This window comes from Colius striatus, chromosome 2 (genome assembly GCF_028858725.1).
Source record: "Colius striatus isolate bColStr4 chromosome 2, bColStr4.1.hap1, whole genome shotgun sequence".
NCBI classification, from domain to species: domain Eukaryota; kingdom Metazoa; phylum Chordata; class Aves; order Coliiformes; family Coliidae; genus Colius; species Colius striatus.
Genome location: NC_084760.1, coordinates 111,906,259 through 111,931,015, shown reverse-complemented (window position 1 = coordinate 111,931,015; position 24,757 = coordinate 111,906,259). Strand labels below are relative to the sequence as shown.

The following is a 24,757-nucleotide window of genomic DNA, read 5'->3' as shown; positions in this document are numbered from 1 at the left end:
TCAACAGTTAGCTTTCCAAAGTTGCATCTTCACTTGAACACTCTTGTCTCACTTTTGGGCCAGATTGACCAGGCTGCACATGAGCCTTCCTCAGAGAATGAGCAGAGATATCCTGGCACATGGGACACGTGGACTTTCTTCATAAAGACTGATCTTAACTGATCCTATTAATATCTGGACTGACATAGCATAGGGCTGTAAGGCAGAGCAGGAATGCTGCAGTGTTCTATCAAATGAGATGAGAGCTACAAAGAGAAGAGCGAAAGTGAAGTCTAAAACTGAAGAAAAGAAAAAACTTGATGACCTGTAATAGTACAGAGCAACAGCTTACCTGATTAAGGACTTTTTCCTAGCATGAAAAAGAAGTCTGCCACAGCTTACACAGAGAATCATCACTATTCTGTTAGCTTTTGTTTGGACCCTTTTTCTGCCTAGCAGCAAAACCTCCTCTAATATTGAGTCGTATTTCATTGACTAATCATTGTATAAAGCCTAAGAACAGAGTCAGTCACTCTGCCCTTTGAGTACCTTGGAAGTTGTTGCAGATAACATGCTTCAGCACTGTTCTTTGGGTCTCCTTTCTGAAACTTTTATCACCACAGATCCTTTCAGTTAGGCTGGGTCTCGTGTTTTTGGAACTTCGTGTGTGTCACACCCTTGACAAAGAGAAATCCCAGTTGACTGTGAGTCAAAGTGAGTGGTGGAATACAGCAGTGATGTCTTCCTTCTATATGATATCAAGTAGCACAGGTACAATTTCATACTGCTAGGCAGCACCAACAGCCTCACATGCTTTGTTTTAGGAGCTTGTTTTCTCAAATCCCTTTTCTAGATATAAGGAAACTTTGGCTATTTGCTTCATAATTGCTGTGTGAGTCTACTGGAAAGGAAAAGTGATATATGACCATGTGCAGTAAGCAATCAGCATGATAGGCTCGTCAAACTTAGCAATATCTTCAGGTTCTCCTTAAGATGGTAGTATGCATTAATCAATGAGAGTGCCAAGTGCTGCTGCTTCTAAACTGGTGCTCACAGGGGCATGAGATGCGTCAGGGATCTGATTCGGAATCCAGGACTATTTACCTTGGGATGGTTGCTACGGTTATTGTGTTGCCTCTGCTTAGGGGACAATTCAGTTGCTTATGTTAGCAGCTCCACAAATTACAGGTTGGCAAGTTAGGGAAAACTGAAATTGGTGCCAGAGTACCATTGGCACTGAGCTGTATCTTGCATCAGTTTAGAACTGTGAAATACTAATTTCACAAGTAGCTGCGTCACCCTGCAACAGGGTGAAAACCTCTTCATCCCCAAGAAAAAAAGAATTAGATGGACATCTGGAATGAGCGCTATTGCATCTGTCCTGTGATAATCTGCCCTTTTCAAGAACTGATGCCCTTAACTAGATCCTTTGTCTTCTCCATCAGTCTTTCAGTGTCTGTGTTGAAAAGCAATGTGAGTAAAGAACCAATGTAATGAATGCCATGAGCACTGCAATACTTAGCTGTCCAGAGACATCCAGCTTACCTTCTAAATACACTGTCCAGCAACAAAGAGACTTTAAATGGGATTTATTTACAGGATTCCTCTACCTGCATGGAAATCAGGGTTTTTGAAATAATTTTTTTTTTCTGCTTATGAGGGACCCAACAAGATCTTGCAGGTCTCAAACCTTTTAAACTTATTTAAATATAATTAGATTGTTTGTGTTGAACAGGAGTCGTAGCTCTGACACATGCATGCAAATGTAATTGCATTTTGTATGCAATTAATGACAGTTCTCTCCAATTACTATAAATTGATCCAGGAATATGCATTTGATTGTTCTGCTGTTCCATATTTACTTTAGAAATTGAGTAGTGGCAGTCTCATGGGAAAGGCTTTTATCCTAGCAGGAATTTCTATGTAGTCCCTGCCATGCTTCCAGGTTTCATTGTGTAAGCCAAGTCTTAAGCAGTTTTTTGTACATCTGTTTGTCATTCTTCATCTTTTTCTTGATCATAGCCTTTTTCATCATCACTTTTGTTAGGAATTTCTCACCTTCATGGTGTTTCAGTCCACAGAGATGAAGTTATCATGTGACCTTGTGCTCATTTTTGCCTAAATTTGCCTTTTTATTTTCACCTGACACAGTATACCTTATTTTTCTATGCTGTGAGCAAGCAGTGCAGTGAAATTGAACTTTCAGGTTCCCTATAATCCCATTTTATTCAGGAAGGACAGAAACATTTGTCACAGTCTTCAGTTTGTTTATTCCTTTGCCTTCAGCTGTTGAACTGATAACCTTCATTGCTCTGTCTCCAACTTCCTTTTCTCCAGAAAGAAAAAGAGTAAAAAAAGCTTCTGTTTATCTGCCTGTAACTCAAGATATTTGGGGCTTGCTGATGTGCTGCTACTGTCTTGGCCTCTCAGAGGAGCTAGCATAAAGAAGCTTGTTTCCCCTTCCTACCATGTGGAGAACAGAGAAGGATCAGAACATGAGCATAAAGCATGCAAGCCTGGCTCTGTGGGGAACATCTCACTGTGAGATGCCTTTAGTTGTTCCAGCCTCTGCTGCTTATAAAAACAAGTTGAATCATCCCAGATTATAGTCTGTAATATTTATGTAAACTATGACTGGTTTTGGTTTCTCTTGAAGTACCAGACTGTAGCTGTGGTTGTTCAGAAACTCTTATGCAATGCCAATGGTATTGCAGTCCAGGGAAATAAACAATGGGGGAAAAGAATGAACACAAATATTTCAGGGTAAACTGTCTCTGCCCAGTCAAGGCTTTTAGATAAATAGTCAATGGAATAGGCTTGCTCGGTGATAACCAGATACTCAACTTCTGCTCTGCTCAGGAGGGCTGCTCCAGTCACCATCTGAGGTATCCTCTTCTCATGGAACTGTTGTGTCCAACTGCCTCCAGCTGAAAACCACATTGCAGATATCAGTGGTTCACATTATCTCTCTCCTGAGAATGCAGTTTTAGTAGGCATCTTTTTGTCAACCTTGCCAACAGACACAGCTCTTGTTTTGTTCTTGCATCACTACCGTAATTGCGCCGGTAAACTCTTTGTAGGGTTGCCTGATGAGCTGCTTCAGATAATTGAACTGGTTTTAAATTGAACATGTTTCTTTCTATGGCCTTAAAAATGGTTGTACAAGCATAATTGCAGGAAGATTGACAGCTTTGCCTTTTTTAAAAAGGTCTGTTCTTAGAACCTTCTGTGCTGGGTATCTGAGTGTTGCAGCACTGTTGCTGGTGATTGGTTTTGTGCTATCTTACAGTGAATGAGGTAGGGTTATTCTTAAGTTTGAGAAGGTTTACCATCTAAAGAACGAGTTGGGGTATAGGGTATCCAACTAATTGAACTGTTTTTATTAGGAATCTCTTCTGAAATTTTGGAGATGTCTGTAATGAACCCCATTAGTACCCAGCGTAATTTTTAAGAGTAACATCAGCAATGATGTGTCCATCTATACGTAAAGTGTACCCCTGACTTGTCCCTTTGGCATGACTCTCTTAACTCACTGACTTCAACTCCTGAAGCTCCCTTCAAGGTATAATACTAAGAAATTTTGGCGAAAGGTTTATAAGTAATATATGCAAAAAGGCTGCACCAAGAAGGTTGTAGAAGACTGACCAAAGGCCAGAAATGTTTTGGGATTTTTTTTGAAGTCCAGCCTAGGTATAGTAGATGGAGTATATATTCTGCAAAATCTGAAGTTTAAAATCTGAGTTTTAAGCATCTGAACCATTTTTCACTGCAAAGTTACCTCATTTTCCACCTTCAGAAAAAGAAAAGTTAACCTAGTGAAGATTTATTTGTATTTCAGATCACACAGATGAAGTTTTGCAAAGTTATTTGCAGCTTTAAGTACACTTGTAAAATTAGTAAGGTGGTTTGACACTTCTAAATGGTAAGGCTTGCCAGTCTACTCACAACAATAAAAGACAAGCTTGGGCACTGGATGACACATTTTTCTAGTATGATAATGCCTGCCATTAATCTTTTAGGTAAACATTTTTTCAAGACTTAGATTTTTACAGAAGATTTACTTTCTTGGATAATGGTTTAAAATACACATATGTGTAGCTCAATTTCTGCTTAACCAACCAGTTAAATCCTGTTTTAGAGACAATTTTATTGACTTTGATCACAAAACCAGTCATCCATTGGGACTTAAGCATTTCTTTTATATAAAAACCAACTGGTAAGTAAATTAAGAATATTCTCTTAGAGGCTACTTGTAGGTAATTTTTGGTTTGAGAGACGCAAATGCAGAGCGGCAGGAAGTTAGTCTTTTTCAGAAATGTGCTCTTATTTAAATAGTTGTATTTTCCATCAACTGTAAGTGAAAAGGAATAAGTTGAGGTCGATGGAAGGATTGAAAATAGGTATTTGAAACACTAGGTGGTGCCATTGTGTCAAGTTGCGTTTCTATGAAGTTTTCTGGAGCCAGGGAAGGTTAAAACGATGTTTAAAAACTTGCGAGAAACGTGTACAGAGAAGTTGGCCGTTGCAAATGAAAGATTTGTAACCCAGGGTGAATGAGACTGTGCCTTTAGGTCTGCTTTTGTGTGATGCAGAAGGATATCTCAGGAAGGAGCTGTGTGATAAATTGTGTTATTTTAACTTTAAGTCTGCATGCAAGTGTTTGTCTTGTTTGGTTTGAAAAGGGGGGAGAAAAATTAACTTACACTATGTGAATCTAGGAGCCATCTCCTAGATTTAGCTTTATATTGTGACTATATCAAAACAAGCTTCCCTTGTGTTAATTCAAATACACTCTTAAAATGCCTTAGGATTAAAGCAATCATCTGTAATACAATATCTATGGCTCATCGTTGATTGGCTCAAAACATGAAATACAGCTTTTTTTTTTTTTTTCTTGGAGCAGTCAATGCATTTCCTTCATTGTCTGCTTTACCAAAACTCTGCATTCCTTGTCTAATCCTGAGATATTAAAATAATTGAGTGGGATAGTCACAGTTTTGTTAATGAAGCATAATTGGGCTTTGGAATACTTTGATATTAAAATTAAAAAGAAAACATAAAAATGACTTTGCTGAGCATATGCACATTGTTTCTATGTATTGCTACCTGTTTCAAGTAGTAAATGGGGAGCTTACTTGCCTAAGGTCAGTTGAACTGTCTTGCTAGCAGCCTTTTTAGCCTGCAAATCTTTATCACAGAGCACTTGAAACTGTTTATTGCGTCTGTGAGAAGACTTAGCTCCAAACAAAGTAATCATTGTAATTTCCAGATGCAAAAATTTGATTGCGTCAGTGTTTATACTTATAGGTAAAGTGGTCAAAAGAAAAACAAAGTTGTGCAATAGCCATTCAAATCTGGTTGTTGTAGGTAAATGACACATTTTTAATTAGCTCATTGGAAGAAACGTTTGACTTTATTCAGCAAATGCTATAGAATGATCCTATTGAGTCAGATAAAATATGATTTTGTGTGCCTTGTTATTTAAATATATCAGGTTCTAATGACAATTTATGTGACCTAGAAAACACCAAAGAGTTGGCATCAATTTTTAAATTACTTCTTTCTTTCAGACCAAGAACCCTGTTCTGTAATACTATCTTATACACAAGGCTGCTTGTTACAGATGTTGTATATACTTTAACTGCTGTGCAATGCACCTCTCCCATGTAATTACACAAACACATTCTTAATTAATATGACTTGTGTTAGCGTGATCGAGCAATGGAAGGTTTTTTTTTTTTAGGTGTGTATTTTGCAATCCTGAAAGAAGGCTGAGAAATGAGGAATGAGGTTACTAAGTATTGCACAGCTCCTGAAGAAATCCTTGGAAAGGACAAAAGCCAGGACAAGTTTGAGACTTTATCACAATGAATTGCCTTAAAAAACCTAAACCATGCATTGAATTGTGGTATCCCAGGCTCTTCCTGATGCTTAAGGACCTGTACAGAAATGTGTCAGATATGAAGATCACTTGACATAGTTTGTTTGCTCCATGCAGAGCAACTTGACTATATCACACTGAAGTGCTTCTCTGTAACTTCAGTATGCTAGAAGAACGTATTTTGTGTTTTAACCACTGAGCATCCTGGAGGTAGGATCTGTAGTGCAGTTCCATGCTGTGGATCAATCCGTTTTTCACATGTTCATGCATTTTTTTCGTGTGTCAGTGCCTAGAATACTTGCAGAAATCTTAGGATTGGCAATGAAGCTGGAAGACTTCTGTAATTCCTCTCTCTGTGTCCATTAATTTTACCATTCTATGTATAGAGCATATGTCCTAGATCATGATAACCATTAATGCAAATAAGATTGTGCATGTGTAGTCATGTAGAGAGATGATTTTGGCTTTGTGATTTCATAAAGCTTTTGAAGTTGTGGCCACACAGCTAATGAAGGAGGAGGAGGAATGGGTAGATGAATAGTTACTTCCCCAGGACATTTGTCTGAGGCAGCTTTATTTAGTGGAGTGTTGATGTATATGGGGAAGCAGTGTAATGATGCACAACTTGGGTGATCAATGGTGGAAACAAAAATCAGCATAAAATAGTCCACTGTCCATCTCTGAACTCACTCCAGAGCTGGCATAGATAGACACGGGAGCTCTTGGCAGCCCCAACAGGCATTTTGCCATTACCATCTGAAAGCTGGTTCCACTCACATGGTGCCAGTCAGTTGCAAACTAGTTGAATATTGAGAAACAACTGTTGGAACTGTTGTGGAAATTTCCAGTGCTTGCAGGGAGGATGCTACTATGAAAGGCAGCTGCTTGGGGATGTTTCATAAATACAGTGCTCAACATATTTGAGGGGTATTGGGAAGACAAAAGTGACTGCCTTCTCTCCCTTTCCCCCATTACCCTGTGCAAACAAAAATTTTGATGGGAAAGAATACTTTATAGGGTGGCACAAGCAGACAGCATCATGTATGGACAAATATATTTAAGCCTTTGAGCTGATACTGCCAAGCATATCAATAAGGGAACACATTAGTGGAGAGCAGATACCAGCAATTTAATTGCTATAAATAAATCCCCGCAAGGTGTCTTGTTGTCTTAAGGCAGGTTTCCAGGAGATATTGAAGGCTGTTGAGAAAACCACCAGACAAACCAAAAAGAGGTAGCAATGCTGCCGTTTACCAGGATGTCATCTCTCTGGGGAGGCAGCAGTGGAAAGAGAACACAAGCTGTGAGCCATTGGGAAGGAAAAGCTGGATGTGGTAGTAGACATGCCAAAGTCTTTGCCTTTTATTTTCTCATGGTCTGTGGATGTCAGAAAGACACCACTACCATACTGTCTGTATTTCTTATTTTACTGAAAAGAGAGTTTCCTGGTTGCCTTACAGCACTTTAAAGAGGGAGGTTGCAGCTAGTCTCCTAGTTTTGGAGGTGTGGAAGGTGCCCAGATGTGAAGCAGTGCAGTGAGGGATGAAACGTGACAGGCTGCCTGAAGAATAGGTAAGAATGTGTAAGAAACCCAACAAACATTCTCTATGAAATTATTTGTTTTCATTTAGAGTGACATAAATCTTCAGAAATTCAGCTCAATTAAAGTAAGAGGACATCACTTTGGGGAGGTCAGCTTAAGTGCTCTATCTGTTTGAATGTCTTTTTTTTTTTTTTTTTTAGAGAAACTCTGTGTTCTGGTGATTGCCCTTCCTCCTAGATGTATGGCTTCACTAGAGCCATGCTCATTTGGCTGAGTTTTCCCATGACTGCTCAATAATAGTACAGAGAGAAACCCACAGAGAATTAATCCAGTCATGGTTGTGCTAATTTCCAAAGAAGCAAGTGAAAATAAGGGGAGTTTGTAATAAATGCAATATAAAACCTGTTTACATGACTGATTTTCCTCCCCACCCCCACCAGCCTAACCTTACCTCATTCCAGATTCCCCAGTTCCATCTGAAAGCATTTTTGTGAAGAATGCTACCAGCAAAATTCCCTTTTTTATCTTGGCTATGAAAGACTTGTATGAAAGACCTTTCAATGGAAAGAGGGAATCTGTCTAAATGTGTTGCTATTGAAAGAGAATTGGTTTGTAGTCATATAGTTTGATCTTCTTGGGAGGACTATGCATTTAATCTTTGTTCTAGAAATGGTTTTAAGGCTCCGCACAGAAGCTAAAAGGTCTATCTAAATGCACCATCTTCAGCTCCAAATTTAACCAGAAGGATTGTGGTTTTTCTTAGGGAATGTTCTCAAATACGGTTTCCCTGCATAATTTCAGGGGGTTTCCTCTACCTTCAATTAGCTGGTATATTATTTTCAGATAAAACACTTTGTATAAGCTCCATGTATATAATTTTTTGGTTCTGTAGACTGTCCTCATCGAGGTTATAGTGTTAATACTGTAATAAACTATTTCTAGGCTAGATGCAGATAATTGAATAGTATATCTGACCTATCCCAGTCTGATCTCCAAGAGCAGTCACTTTAAGGAAGGGAAGGTAAATCCTTATGTATGAAAAGGGTATTACTGAAAATTTATTTCCCAAATTTTAGCAAGTAAATATGGTGTGAAGCAGTTCATTGACTTAATGGATTGAGACATCTCTGAAAGAGATGAGTCTCAGTATGGTAAAAGGTCAACACCATTTTATGTCTTAATGGGCAGCTGCAGCCCTCAAATAAATAAAGCCCTTATGCATGTACTGTAATACCAGTGAAGCCAGAAATGCATAAACACAAATTTTAGTGCTTTGCCAAAGCAAATCGTAGCTTTGGCAAAGAAGTTGGTTTGGCACTGTTGTTTTGTTTTTTGGGTTTTTTTCAGCGGTCATGGAGCTTGAAATGATGTGCTCATCTAGGCAAGTAGGCTGCTGAATTAAAATTGTAAAAATAGCAAGGATACATTCTTGCAAGTGAGAGTTGAAAAGGTGACAGAAATAGCAAGCACATTCACACACACCCGTTTTCCAAAAGCAGATGGTAACTTCTGGTTTTGATAATGGAAGCCTTTCCCAGCTTCATATTTTCGTGGTTGATGTAACAAACATCCACCACCATCTTTAAACAGTGATTCAGCCACAGCTCTCAGGGGTTTATATTGCCCTAGTTGTATTTTGTCTTTCTCTAGGATATAGGAGACTTCAAAATTCTTTCAGATAAAAGACTTTCCTAAATACTGTCTTCAGAAATGTAAGCACAAATACATGCGGTTCTTAACGGTACTCAATACTATTCAACCTGTGCATTGTGTATGTAACTAAAGCAAATCCAACTCAATAGATCTTATTTTGAAAAACATACCATTTACTAAACTCAGCCTTCATACAGTAAACATGCACTTTGGATAATCTTTTTAATGAGAATAATGCAGACATTACACCCGCTCTGATATGTAGAAGATGATCCATAGGGGGAAAAGATATATGTGCCTAAGTCAATTATTTGAAAATAGAGTCCTTAATTTCTTTAGGCTCTATAAAAAGAATTTTGGCATCTGCATGTATTTATTTTAGAGATATAGGGGTAAATCTTCAGCACAGAGCATGGGGAGTTAACCATGGAACATTCATTAATGTTAATGGGATTTCTATGGCTAATTCCCCACACACTGGCTGAAAATTTAGCCCAAAGAGATTTAAAAAGTGATGTTGAGAAGCAAGTTGGTCGGTTAGCCTCATTACTTTCATGTTATTAACTGCTCTATCTGCCACTGGCTTTATATGAACACTGAGATAGTATACTTAACATTAATAATAAAGAACTGTATGCTAAATAGAGATTCTAGTGTGAAGGTAAAATAATGCAGTCATATGAGCAAATTTGGGGTATTTTCTGTAAAAAACAAAACAAAACAAAACTGCAAAGCCATAGAAGAGTAAGGAAAAAATAACCAGACATAATTTTAGACAGCAGAAATGTTTTCTGTTTCCAGTATCTTTAGGAACAAAAGAAAGTACAACTCTTTTTTTCTTTTTTGAACTTAATATTCTACTATTGGGATTTGACTCCAGAGCTGGCCAGCTCTGAGCAGGGGTTGGACCCAATGACTTCCAGGTTCCTTCCAGCATAAATTTTTGTATGATTTGGACTTAGTATAGCATTTTGATCAAAGCCCTTTCAGACTAGTTTTCCTTTGTAAAAATTAATTGAGGCAAGATAGGAAAGGTAGTTTCTGTTTATCTTAAAAATTTGAAGAAGTGAAAGCTGGGCAAACGTAAAAAGCTGTTTCATCTACTAAATTGAGAATATTGTTTTAAAAGGAAATAGGGGTCCTAAGTAAAATATTTATCAGATTTATGTTACTTTTTTGTGTTAGGATATGCAACAGAGCATGTGTGTGAAATGAGGATGTGTGCATATGTACATACATGTTTCTGTTTCTCTTGTATCTTACTAGTTTCCCTTCCATTTTATGGTCACTATTAAATTGCTTTTCCAGTTGTTGTTCAGAGCAGTCAGTAGTCAGCCATTAGAGGGTGCTTCTGCACCAAGGAGCTGTCTTTTCCTAAAACTCGATTTACTTAACTTTAAATCTTTGTAGATTCAATGAAGAGTCATTTTATGTTTACAAGAATTACCTCATTTCTTCTTTAATTTGCATTACTTTGAGTAGTGTTCTTGGAATTTGGAGAATTAATGGGGATAACTAAAGGTGATTCAGAGAGATATAGATGTAAAAACAAGAGAAAATAATACATGTGCTCAGTGCAAGTGAAAAATGGGTTGGTCTTACCTAATTAATGACAGAGAGGAGCATCTGTACTTTATAGCACTATTACTGCCTCTTTTAGAAATAAATATGTTCATTGTAACTCCACTGCATGTATTTGCATCAAAAAAAGAGTAAAATAGGTAGTTTGTAGATTTCTGCCAGCACCGGTAAAGGTTTAAAAAGAAAAGTACCAGTAAAATCAAGATTGTTGGCTTGTTTTTTTTTTTTTTTTTTCTCGAAAGTCATCATGATTCAGTAGCAAACTTAAAAGTGACATGTCTGTGCTGTAAGAATGTGCAGACAGTAAAGTAGGGAACTGATTTTATATCTTTTTATCCCAGGAACACCACCTTTCAGTCTGCACTTCTGAGCCAGGACACTGGTGCAACATGAGTGAAGGAGAATGGAATTAAAAGGATTTCTAAGGGAAAATATTATGTTAAGGAATCAGTTCCCGAGACTGATTGTGGAAAAAGTCACTGAATTTCAAAAGCAGCAGATAGTACTAAGCAGAACATGAGTTGTGTCCAGTAATGTCTAGATTGTGAACACTCAGCAGAGAAATCTGCCACCTGGAAATCTTTGTCATAGCCAGCCCATGGTAATTTGGAAAATACTCTCCCAAAGAAGTTGGTAGATCTTTACACTAATTGTCATATTCAAATTAAGAATGTGTGATATCCAGGTGCTTTTGAAAGCTGACAAAACTTCCAAACAGTTTCTCTATTAAAATGTTGATTGACAGCTGGAGAAACTGGCACTGAGCTCAGAAAGAGGAAGGATAAAAATCTTTAGGAGCTTCCTAGGAAGCCATATAGCCTCCTAAGCCTTAATCCAAAAATGGTAGTTAAATGTCCCTTTGTGCATAAGTGTCTGAGATTTTATTGCACCTGCGTATATGTTCATAGCAACATATTTATATTGAGTGATGCTGGTATGGCTGTCTGAATTTACATATCCATCTCTTAAATATCTTTTCTGAGATTATACAGACCCTTCTTCTCAAAAGGCAGTGTTTATGTTGCAAGAACCCATGAAATTGAATTAATTGAATCTCCCTAACATCATACTCCCAAACGACTTAGGAAATTTAGTATTTGCATACATATATATATATAAAAATAAATAAAATATAAATTTCAGCATCAATATGTGTGCTTTGTGAAGGTGATGTGCCTTGTTACATAACTAATTTGATTCCAATTCTTCCAAGAGTTTATGTGATACCCATTTATGTTTCTTTTAGCTATTACAAGGTGTACATTTTTCCTTTTAGTATCTGGACTGTCTAGTTCAGACTGAAGTCATTGGTTTTTTCTAGTTGGGGAGTAGAATCTAGGCAAAGGTAAATTGTCTTAAGTATATCAAACAATACTGTGAGCATCACCTTCTTGCTATATAAGATTTGGAGCTTCTTAATGCGTACACAGAATGACTAGTAGCTCACATAATAGGTAGAATGAAGCTGAACTCAGCTTTTTGGCTCTTGAAATGTTTGTATTAATACTGTAGCCATTTTGGGTCCCCAACATAATAACTTGAAAGAGAGTCAGCCCATCAAATTTTTCTTATATGCACATGTTCTTGGACAGCATTTAACCACTGGGGTAGCTGAACACTATCATGTAGCAGTCTTATCTTAGAGCAGTCTGGCAACCTGGACAAAAGGGAGGATTACCTTAGATTCTTCCTCAGCAGATTCATAAAGACTGCATCCCATTCAGCCACATTTGGATCGGTATTGCTGCCAGAGATATGAATGCTTAAAAAGAGAAGCTCGTGTCATGAGTAAACTGGTAAATTAACTGAGCATCTCAAGTTAATTCTGCTTGGCAGGGAAACTTTCTTTTGGTTTTGGTAACTGGATTGCTTAAATAATAATTTTTTGTTGTTAAAACGTACTCAGTTTAAGCTTGGTCTTTCTTCTCTCTTTCTGTCTCTCCCGCTCCCCCAGCCCCAACTTGTTCTTTGTCTCATACTGTGGTCTGGACCTATTTTGTTTGCATTTTTTAATAAGTTAGATTTCTGAAACTAGCTGTACTTCTAGACCAAATATTTTACTCTTATGGCTCTCCTAGAAGTAGTAGTTTGTAGTTCAATATTAAAATTTGTTTACATTTTGTTTTATATGTGACCCTACCGCTCAACAGTTTCAAATGAGATTATGAAAACATTTAAGCAAATGCATTTTCTTCAAAGTTATTTTCTGTAGTGCATATCTGTGTAATTAGAACATAACATAAACTATACTGAAGCATTACAATCAGGAATTAATTATTATAATGTGAAATTTTCAGTTTTTTTCTTTCCTAACTGCAAAGGTGAGTGTGGCTTAAAATTGAAAAAACACTAGTCCTTTTCATAGAAACTTGTTTGAAGATCATAAAGGAGTACAAAAGAGGAAAAGCTTTTTGTTTGTGTTTGCAATCAAATCTTTCTTAAAAGGAAGTCTGACACACAGGCATTGTAGGTTTTTTTAATATTACGTTGAAGAAAGCAAGATACAAGTCTCAGTGGATTAACTGGAATTCAAGTATAGCAGAAAAAACCCCCATATTTAAAAATAAATGCTAGCAAACAAGCTCAATGAGCCTTGCAAATGGCTATTCAAAGGTGATTTCAAATATTAGTGAAGCTTAATTTATTACTTGACTAATTTATTGCCTGCATCAAAACAAAAGAGAAGAAAATAGGTCAACAGAGTGAAACTACTGAAAATTATTTAAATCGCAAAACATTGTGAAAAATAACACAAAAATGTCATTAAACGTTGTAGATCTAAAAATAATTTGGTTGTTCTAATAAATTTATTCAGCTCATACAGTGTGTTTGGAAATACAGTTGTTTTTAAAGACATCTTGCAAATTTGGAAGTCTTGTAAATCAAATCAATGTATTTGCCAATGTGCTTTTGAAAATTCTTTAAAAAAGTACTCAATATGTACAGTATCAAATGTAAAAGGCAAGAGCTGTACTGTTCAGTGAGAAATTTGTTGGTACAGCACATAAACAAAAGGAGAACTAAATAGATGTTCATGCTATATTTTAGTTGCTGCATTTAATTTTTTTTCTTTAACTAACATCCTTAGAGATCTGGTTAGTAGTTTGATAGCTAAATCTATATAAAAATATAGAAGGATCTTATTTGTTTAGGTGCAAGTATAGTTAAAATTCAGATTGAACTATGGTTTGGACTTTACTCTTGATCCAGTTGCTGTTCATTTAATAGTAGCAGCCTGTGCCTGCCTGGCCAGTTGAACTAAAATACTTATACGTAGAAGCGTAAGTGGGAAGAAATAATTTATATGTCTTGTTGTTAACAGTACTGCTGTAAAACCACACATTCATGTAATTAATTTCCAGTGCAGACTGGAAAGTTCTTAGTGTAAAGACCTGCAGATAGAAAACTCCTTCCCTGCAAACAGGAGTTACAACAATGGTAGGGCAACAGAGCAAGGACTTTGCCTGTGCTTGAATAATTTGCAGGTCTTTTCACCTTTTGGTACTCATTTCTGCTTAGCTGAGAAAAGAGAGATTTTGTTATCTTCTCTTTTGGCTGACGGTAAGAAATAACTGATATGAAATTTTATGACCTATTGACCTTTAGTATTGAAAAATTGGTTTATTTACAACAACAATCACTATCTAAAAGAATAGCGTAAAACAGTTTGACATTTAGTACTGCTGTAATTACCTTATGTCATGTGTCAACACTGGATATCTGTGGTTTGGATCACTTATCTACTATCTGGTTTATATAAAGGCCTTCAGGGTCTTTATCAAAATGTGTATATATGAACTTTTCACTCTGTGAAGTAAAAAACTGGGTCAATTATATCTATTTTCTGTGACCTTCTTAACTTTTCACACCTACTCTGCCAGAGAGTTGGTATAGATTGTAATACTTGCCTGCAGTATCAACTGAGGAATGATTCCTAGCTTCATTAATGCTGTCAGAGGTATGGCTGATACATAAGCTAAGTATCTTCTTGTCAAATGGCATCACCTCCCTCAGATTCATTCTGCTTCACTATTTTCAGTTCTATTCTCTGTTCAGTTAATCAGTAGCTGTCTTTCAAAAGAGTGTACCAGTAGTACACATTGGAGATGTGTTTCTGAAGGTAGAAGAGATGGTAGTGTGGTTTAGGCAGCAGGCAAGAATTTAGTTTCAGATACTGTCATTATCTCAGTTCGGCAAAAATTGTGCCTCGGTTTTGACATGGGAACAAGCAATTAGGTGACAAAAAGTTGCCCCCTTATAGATTTCCTGTAATATTTCTCTATATGTCCTTGAACTTCAGCACCCTCTATCTATTAGATAGTTTTAGTTTTAGAGCTTAGGGGATGAACTGAGCAGCTGTGTCTCAGCCAACAATTCACATCCTGAACAGTGGCCTGCATGGCTCCTTGCCCACATACAACTAATCTGTTTTAAAATAATATCTCAAATAGTGGTGTTTAATGTCAGTATAAATTGAGTATGGCAGCAGTTTTTTATGGTTATTGTTTAATGAAACATTCCTCCTATGAGCTTTACCATGGTGGTAAAGGAGACCATCACTGCAGAATCAGCTGCAAGATCAGGGCCTCAACATTTTGAATAAAGTTAAAATAGTTTGGTATAAATAAGTTAAGACCAAGATAATTGCAGAAGAAATAATATTAATTAATATCAACTGGAGAAAAAGTGCTTATTCTGTTTTCCAGCATTTAGAGAATTTCAGTGTTCTTAATGTGTGTTGAATAGTCTTAATGTTCTTAGGGAGCTGTATGTACAGTTAAATATGTGAATATCTTAAAGTATGAATACTCTGTAAATATAACTGTCGTTGTAAAAAGAGATTATTTTCAGAGTCACAAAACAAAAAAACTCACAAAAATTAATTCAATTGAGCATGATATAACTTCACAGCATATGGGAATAAATTTACAATGTATAATTTTCATGCCAGAATTCTTGAGTTATCAGATAATGTATTTCCTTTCAATGATTATTCTGCAAGCCATATTTAGGCCTTTCTTACAATAGAAGCTTTACCGTGTATTTCAATACAGAATGCTCTTGTGTGTTGTTCACCCATCTACAAAATAGCTTTCCTATTTCAACTGGGGAAATAAGAATAAGGAAAAGAATTTGCTTCATTCATGTGTTCTGCAAAAATATTCTGAGTCATTGAAGTCTGAAGAGAAAATAAGTTGCTACTTTCTTTCTCTTCAATGCTACAGTAAATATTTGCCTAGAATTTAAGAATTGGGATAATTGAACAACTTGTTATTTGTGTTAGCTGAAAATATTCTTAAACTAGTATTTATAACATGTATTATTATACATTGAGTAGATTTATAAGGGCATGCCTGTATTTCTACTTTAAAAATTATAGGCTAGCCTTACAGACAGGGGACCTGATTTTCATTTATACTACAAGATCTACACTTCTTGTCTCACTGGAAAAGGGATTAAAGAAGAAATGAATAAGAATAAAGCTCACTGTGGTACTAAAGGTAGAAAAGATCTCGAGCAAGGAGTTTCAGTCCCACGAGTAGTAGTTGCAAGGAGGGGCTGACCTAGGCTCAGGAAAAGTAGCTGCATGTTAGGAGGAGTCTTGAGTTCAACAAGTATATAGGAAAAAAGAGAGAAAAAAAATATGAGTCTAAGCCTACTTATAAAGAAAAAGATGACATACTGCAGTGATGATCTGGAAGCAGAGGGGGATTGGTGAGATACTGGTGGGCCAGCTGCAAGAGGTCTAATCATGGATGCCAACAGAGCAGAAAGAATGGGAACAACCTGAGCCAGCTTGCAGTTGCCGTTACAGAAGAATTAGTAACTCATTTGATCCAAATTTTATCAGGTCAATCTTTTGCTTTACGTAGCCATGGCATTTGTGATCTCATCTTGAGTGCCACAACAGCATTTAGCATTGTGGTTAACCACAGTCTAACTGTAAATGGGACTCCAACCCTCACTGCCATTTATTATGCACTGCAGAGCTTCTGCTTATGATAGACACATCTCAGACTTTACAAGTGCAATGTGAAAGATGAAGACTGGAACTTCTACTTATCAGAAAATTATGTTAAATTCCCACAGTTAAATGAATAAAACATTTAAGGATGAAGTGAGAATATCATGTTTTCTGCATAGGTGGTAGAATTGCTAACCTCTGCAGTGCAAAGAAGGGATTGCACAACGGTAGATCAGAATGCCATCTTTGCTTCTATTCAAATTCAAACTGTGCCATTCTGTGCTATTTCCACAAGGTCTTAAATCCAAACATTTGTGAAATTTAAAAATGTGGCTAAAAATTCAGCGCTAATCTTACCAGTGGACCCATAAAGCCAAGGCCTTAAAACCTAATCAGACTCCTATAGTCACAAGCTTTCTAAACAGAAATTGTACATCTGGCAATGTCTGTATGGCGACTTGTTCACCAAGCAGCAGAACTAAAGCATTTCCATCATCCCTGTGCCCAGTTGACATTCTTTGTGCTTATCTCTTATGCAGTAGTGCTGTAGCGAATATATACAATACCTGCTTTTCACAATCCCCACATCTGTCCCCTTTACCCCATCCACTGCAGTCTCAGACCCCTTACATCTTTCCTGGCAACTTGCTACCCTTTTTTCCCCTCTCTTCTGACTGGTTCTTCCCCATATTTGCAGGACTCATGGCCACTACTGTCTTCCACAGGCTACACCCCCTTTGTTGGATCTTCCAACTTGGCAAGAAAAAACATGTTCTGACTGGGCTTCATCTACAGATTTCACTAAGAAAAGTGACTATGGCCTGACCTATCCTTACGTGTCTCTCAGGTCTTTCTTTGTGCCCACCTGCAAATTTGCACAGCATTTGCAGGAATTGCATATTTTTGAGAATTTCTTTTCTGAGAAAGCAAATCAGAATATTAGATTAACTTGATCAATGGGTTAAAACTTTGACAAGGTTAGGCTGACACATAGGCATAAGCATCACTTTCTTGAGAAACCAAATTAAAGCTACTAATTGAAATCTATAAATTTAGCAGTTTAGTTGCTGTGCTGCTGACTTTGTGGAATAAATTATAGATGTGCAGGGGGAATCTGGATTATTTCTGCTTAATGCCAGAATACAAATGAAACTTTAAAAAAAACTCATGATTTTACTGACTTGATATCTGTATGTGTTTATTATATATCAAACAGGTGTTGTCTTCATACAGCTGTAAAAAGTGGCAGCCCATCTTGTAAGATTGGGAGAATATTTTGCAATTATTATCTCTGGCAACATGACAGAAGATTCTCACTGGTCTTTTTTTTAAATGAATAATTACAGTAAATTTCAAGTAGTTGTAGCTAAAATATAAAAGATATGTTTAAAATTCGATTTTACATGCTTTGTACAAAGAAATAGTTATATCAACTTAAAGCACAGCAAGTAGCTACTCATGTAATGCACATAGTTCCATCTAAACTTTATCTCACAGAGTCAAATACTACGTTTATGAATCATATCTGTGCTGCAGGGAGTTTCTCTCCTTGGTGAAGGAGAAATTGGTCATGTAGAGGAAGAAAAAACAGACAATGATTTCTGCTCCAAATATTATATCACGGAAACATAGAATAAGTTGTAGGATGACTTACCTTGTTTGTTGAATGTTTGGTGTCTGAGTTACAAATCAGACATTGGGAATGAGCTGTAGCGATGCCAGAGATAGGATGTTAACGTTGGAGGGGTGGAGGAAGGGAGGCAGAGCTAAGATCCAGGGTAATCTCTTCTGGAATCTATAGCTAGTAGAGCTATTGTGTAAGTAATCTGCAGTCAAACAAAAAAAGTACATATTTTTTCTGAATTAGAGTCTGTTGTGACTATTTAATTTTCTACTTTTCTGGGGAAAGAAAAAGAAAACGTAGAATATGAAAGTGATCTGGAGGGGGAGAAAAGACTGGTCTGTGCTGATCCTTGCAGAATAATTCCTGGTGTAGTATTTTTTGCCAAGAAAGTCTCATAACGTGTGAGTAGTGAAAATGGATTCTGCAGTATTTTCTTTTATTTGGGCATTTTTGTTCTATAACATATGCCCAAACTCATGTCTGAAGCACCTTATCTAGCATGTGTACACATGTTATTTACAGCAGCTCTGTAAATTTGCATAGAGATACCTACTTTCTGACTAGCTTTGTATTTACTTTGTTTCTGCTCCTAGGAGTTTGTCCCAGTGATTTTTTTTGAGGGAATCCCCCTTATTTATCACTTCTTTACTAGGAACAGTGGATTTCTGGGAGTACGTTAACCCACCTTTGACAGAATAGGCAGATGATTTTCAAGTGCTGTCATGTAGCCTGGCAGTTACAGGATTGACTCTTAGGCTGGCACTTGGGATGGTGTTGTGACACTAAGCCATGCCTCTAGCATGTGAACTACAAAGTTCAGATGTCTCTTGTAGTCAACTTTTCCTATTCTCTAGCTCTGGGTCACTCCTGACACACTTCCAGTGGTCCATGTTCTTGCCTCAGGAGCTGGACATTAGCACTCCACTCTACCTTGTAGCTGTATGGAAAGAGGATATATACAGTATTACTGCCCTGAATCACTTGTGCAGTGCATAGTTCATAATTATTTGGCATGACAGCAGCTATATTGAAGGTGTCAGAGTGGACCCTAGACACCGTTTTCTGCATTTGTTGATGTTACAAACTGACCAGATGGTCATTTTCTGTATCAGTGGTTAAACAAAGGTTTACTAAGCTCAGGAATTTTTTTAAGCAAAGCACTTCTAACACAGATACTGGAGAAGACTAAACACTACAGAACATCTCCATTTGTCAGGAAGCTTTTGCAACCACCAAAATAATTCTGCCTACTGTTTGTGGAGATCCTGTGAAAGAAGTCAGTAAGCGTTGCATGAGCCAGAAAAAGAACCAGCTATTAAATTCAATTCCAGTTTTACCTGAGAAATAGAGTTATTTTATTCCATTTTCACCAAATTTTAATAAGTTTTGAAGAGGGGGAGGGATGGAGTCCTTAAAGCTCCATGGGAGGAATTTTTATGTTTTTTCATACCTACTTCTTTGCAATAGCAGGGTGTATCTCATGTAAATAGAGGAACATTGTCAATTCTGAGAGGTCCTTTTCAAATATAGAAGGATGCCTTTGTCATCATTACCTTCATCATTCTCATCCCCATGTAATGGAATATAGTGATGTGGTAAATGCTGAGATGTAGTTGCATAACTGAAAGTTGGTATGTATTCCGTCAAAAGGAAAAACAAAGAATGGTTCCTCTGAACAAAATACTCAGACTTTACAATGCCATATTTTGTTAAAGCAGCAAGTTTTCTTCCTCTTTTTTTTTTCTTGTCCTGTGGACTGTAACTAATCAGAAGGTATTTCAGATTATTATTAGGCTGGATCAGTATTTTTCAACTAGATGCCCATTGTCACTGATGCAACAGTAACGAACGTTCAGATAATTAGATAATTAGCCAGTTTGTGAGTGCTCAGAGTCCTGAGAAAAGGAGAAGCAAAAAGCTAAACTTGAGATGAGAATAACTGGTGAAATCTCTTTTCCCTATTTAGAAATAGGGTGAATATTGCTTCATCTAGGTTATTCAGTGTAGAACTGAAATGCAGTTCTTTGTAAGTCTTTGGGTTTTAACATCTTTTTACAGACTTCCTTTTTTGAGGGCAAATATTTTGAAAATCTGTGTCTTGAACACTTGAGTACTCATTTGAAAGTTTCCTTCTGTTTTTTGGAGAGTTCTCTCAGTGTCTCTGATGCTCAATGAAATAATAAGGACTTGAAAGTCTTCTCTGATCTGTCAGTTTGGAAGGCACACAGCAGCATGAAAACATTGTTGGATAGCTTTATATTCAGTAGGAGGACTTAATTAAAAAGTCCCATGAAGCCTACATACAAAAGCTTTGGAGTAATTTAGGGAATTTATGTTAGATTATTTCCTTTGCCAAAGTCTCCAAGTCTTACCTTGTCTTCTGAGCAGATGTGACTTCCCTCCAGCTGAACAGATCATGTGCCGAACAAAGGTTTGCAGGCTGGCTTTTTTAGTCAAACTGAGATAGGATTTTGAGAAGTTCATTCAATTTGAAGACTTCCTATTAGTGAGATATTCTAATCTAGGGTCTATGGCTATGAAACAAGTTTTGTTTCACTTGCTAAAGCAAGAAATTTTAAAAAAGAAAACAGATAAGAAAATTCTAGTCTAGAATCTCCTTTTACTGTAATATGCAAGGAAAATGAGCGACTGCCCTCATCCATCTTTATGCCAAAACCAGTTCCCACGTTCAGCAGACCACCACGCTACTGATCTTACTGCTTGCTTTTTTTTTCCAAACCTCATATAGCCCAAGATAAAAATATGTTCTGTTTACTAGATGTGTGTTGTCAGCTTTCATTTTTTACACTTTTATTTTTTATAGAACTATGGGATTTAGTAAGTCAGAGAGACTTTTTGTACATTTGGGGATCAGTGTAAAGAAAATGCTATTTCAGTTTGTGCTATTTCAGTGGATTAGGCAGTGCATCAAAACATACATATTAGTTTCAGTGGTAATACCTCAAGATCTCATGGCTCTGCTGGGACTATGATAGCTTCCTTGATGCTACCTGAGGTTCTTGTACATATTTTTCATCATAGTACTCTTGACGTAAGCATCTGATACCCTATGTGATAGGAATTCTGCAATCTTCTTGTAAGTGATTCAGTATCTAAGTGGCACTAACAGAAAGGAAATGAAGAGTCCGTTTCAAAAAAGTTCACGTACAGGTTCATTCCAACAGTGGTTCTTAAGTGTGTATGGTTGTGTCAACTCTCCTTCCAAGTCCAGCTTTCAGTGGATTTTTGGGTTTAGTGAAAGAAGTGAAAGTAATTGGTTCTATGGCTGACTTGAACTACAGCACTTACTCCAGAAAGTCTGTTGGTTACTGTGTCTCAGAAGTTTCCCAGTTTTCCTTTGAAACACAGCACATCCTCTAGCAGAAATATTCAGATGGATTGTTAAAAAAACCACAGCAAACAGTTTATAAATCTAGTCAATGGACATAATATTTCAACATATACGTTTATATGGTTCATATCTACTGTTTTGTCAGTTTAATTGATTTCATGTAAGTGCTCTTTTTTAGAAAGACTTTTAAAATTTGGCACTATACCTGATGTCTGTAAATATCTTGTGTTCAAAACTGTTGCTTGACTGTATTGTTGCTTTCCAATGTACAGTGTTTAAAAAATTTGTCCTGAAAGTCAAATCCTTGTAAGACAGAGCTTTATGTAGTGGCCTCACTTTTGCATGTGTCAAGGTAATAACCATACAGTAAAAACAGATTATAATGTGTGTATGAGAAGCATCAATCACAAAGTTATTTACTTTAGTGAGAGCAGCTGTAAATGTAAACTGATGTTGATTTGCCGCTGTATATGGTGTCTACGTAGACATATATACCTTTCTGATCCTATTCTTTCCCATGCATTATTCATTTTGTTGTGACTGAAAACTGCAACTTGCATATAACAAAATATAATCAATGCCAGGTTCTTCTAGCGCTTAGTTTCCAAAATATTTGCAGTTGCACTGGTGATAGAGGGTAATTAATTTTCTCATAGTTTCTTTCCTTCTTTTAGTAGTGCTAAGGCTACATCTGCCACCAGATGTCTTTCTTCCTGACTGAGATGTTTCTGTGGTCTTTAAAGACTAACTTACATATTAGAGGTAAGCTGTTACCTGTTACTAAAACAAAACAGCAAAGCTTGTTGATGAATATTAAACTGATATAAAAATTCTGACTACTCAAATGAAGTGGATTTTATACTTAAGAGAAAGAAAATTATGCAGCAATACGATGTTTGAACTTGGTCAGCTTATTTGCTTATCTAATCTTAGAACTGGAGCATCCTTTCAAGTAAAAAAAGTGTTCAGATTGTATTAAATTGGATGCATTTTCATGTTCAGGAAGCTGTGCCCTACTTGACTGTAAGCCTCAGTTTAATGACTAGTTTGGACGAATAAAGATCTGTAGTCAAGTGATTTGCAGAGGCACTGTGCTTTGTTATTTAGCATGAAAATAATAAAATACTGCATGTTCTGGGTGTTTTGTATGATTACTCGAATTTCATGCTTACAAGGATGTATTTGTCTTATTAATTGATTGATGAGTAATTACTAGCCATGCAGAAATTACCTTCATTCCTCTACCCTTGCTATTGCTAGTACTAAAGTACTTTAGTACTATAGAATCACAGAATCATAGAATGGTAGGGTTGGAAGTGACCTTTAGAGATCATACTCCAATTGTTTTATAAATGGACCATATAAAAACATTTCTTGTGGCACTTCATTAGAACTGTAGTGTCCAATTCTTTTGTTGAAATATTATTTAGAATATTAACAACTATTTAATTGAATTTAAATGAATATTCAGTCGAATGTTAAAATTTAAAGATTGACTCAATATGTCTTGACATCCCATCTTTGTGTGACAGCTATTCTGTGACAATAATTTTAAAAGTCTAAAGCTGGATTTTGTAGAGAATTCTGATGGTTTAAGTAAGCACATTGTTGTGATTTATTGTAATGAACGGTATACTATGGCCTACAGTGCCTACTTTCTGCCTCTGACATTATTTCTTCTCTATTCATTAATTCATTTTCTACAAACCACATTCTAATATTCTGAAGGGAGAACCACTGTCTTGTTTTAAAAGCTGCCTACCGTTTCAGTACCTTCCTACGTTTCTCCATGTAAGAAATCTCTCCCATGCTATATCCCTGTCTGAGTTTAGAAGTGGACTTGTATGTGGTGCAAAACTCATTATTCTAAAGCAACACAACTTAAAGCCATAGTTAGGATCTACTTGGTGGCACTTGCCATGACACACCCAAGTATTTACCAGTCTGCCTCATCAGGAACTGGCTGCTGTGTCTTGCAGCCCCAATGTACCTGAAATATCCAAGTTTCTTTGCTGTGGAAATCAGATAGACAGTAATACCTACAGAATAAGAATATTGGATCAGCTTTGTGAGTTTGTGAACCTTTTAAAAAATCCTGTTGTCTTTACCTCAGCTGTATCAGCCATCAGAAAACATTTTCAGTTATTCTAAGGTATACTTTTCACTGTGATCTTTACCTTCCCTTGTGTTAGATCACAGAAGATGCTAATTAGGAAGGTGGTAAAAAATACTTTTGCATGTTGGCAGCTGGAAGAGAATGAAAGTGTATGTGAAGGAAATGACAGCTCCAGATAAATGTGAGGACCTATCACATTCTCCTTCAAGCCTTGCTTGCTGGTTCTTGAATGTCCTACTGGTATTGAGACTATATACTGTTGCTTGTGTTTTAACACCTAATGCCCTGCTCCAGCTAGCAAAAATTGAGATGGAGAGCTTTGCTTGCTAAGTTATGATTTTCTTTAATTCATAATTCAGTATTTTTCCATTTGATTGTATAGATGACGATATTGGGATCCACCAGTACTATGACAAGAAAGATCCAGGTAAAATATAAATAACCATAACTAAAACAAACTTAGGAATGTTCAATCTTTGACACCAACTGCTTGCTCAAAGTGCAGTTTTTAATTTCTTGTTAATATATGCCTCTATATTTCTAAAGGGTAAGAAAGCATAGAAAGGGGTTCTCTCTCCTAAGTTACATGAGAGTGTTTAAAAGCTTTTTGTTCCACAGAAGAAAAAAAATCAGAAAAGAAATTGCCTAAAAAGTCTTTATGTTATTAGAAGCCTCAGTGGGATTTTATCCACTGAGTTCTTATATTTTTTTATTATATTTTTAATTATATTCTATTTTATATTCTATTTGACCTTGCTGTAGAATATGAAAACACTGTCCTAAGATCCTCATAAGGGACAGTTGCAGCACAAGCCAGATGCTGTGGCCATCAGGTCTTTGCTGGAATCCCAGCAGAGGGCATCGTGGACACGTGGGAGCGCCGGCTCTGGCCTCCTCCATCCCCACCTGATATCTGAAATGGCCATTTCAGAGGGAACGATCAATTTTCCTTATCTGATTAATCCTCTTAATCCGAGAAGTTTCATGATGGGCCAAAAGGTCTGTTAGGGTAGAGTTACTTCCTCTTTGCGGCCAGGTTAGAGCGGAGGCTTGTGCGGGCATC

At 36.7% G+C, this 24,757-nt stretch overlaps 1 protein-coding gene across 1 annotated transcript in view; it reads left to right on the top strand.

The window, feature by feature from the left end:
- The first annotated feature begins 22,273 nt into the window (after positions 1–22,273).
- The window catches only part of WDPCP (WD repeat containing planar cell polarity effector), a 105,053-nt gene continuing 102,569 nt past the window's right edge, over positions 22,274–24,757 (top strand). The window contains exons 1-2 of the mRNA XM_061990440.1: positions 22,274–22,340; positions 24,077–24,121. Of these exons, the coding sequence (XP_061846424.1) occupies positions 22,280–22,340; positions 24,077–24,121 (106 nt within the window). The 5' untranslated portion in view covers positions 22,274–22,279. The remainder of the gene's footprint in view (positions 22,341–24,076; positions 24,122–24,757) is intronic.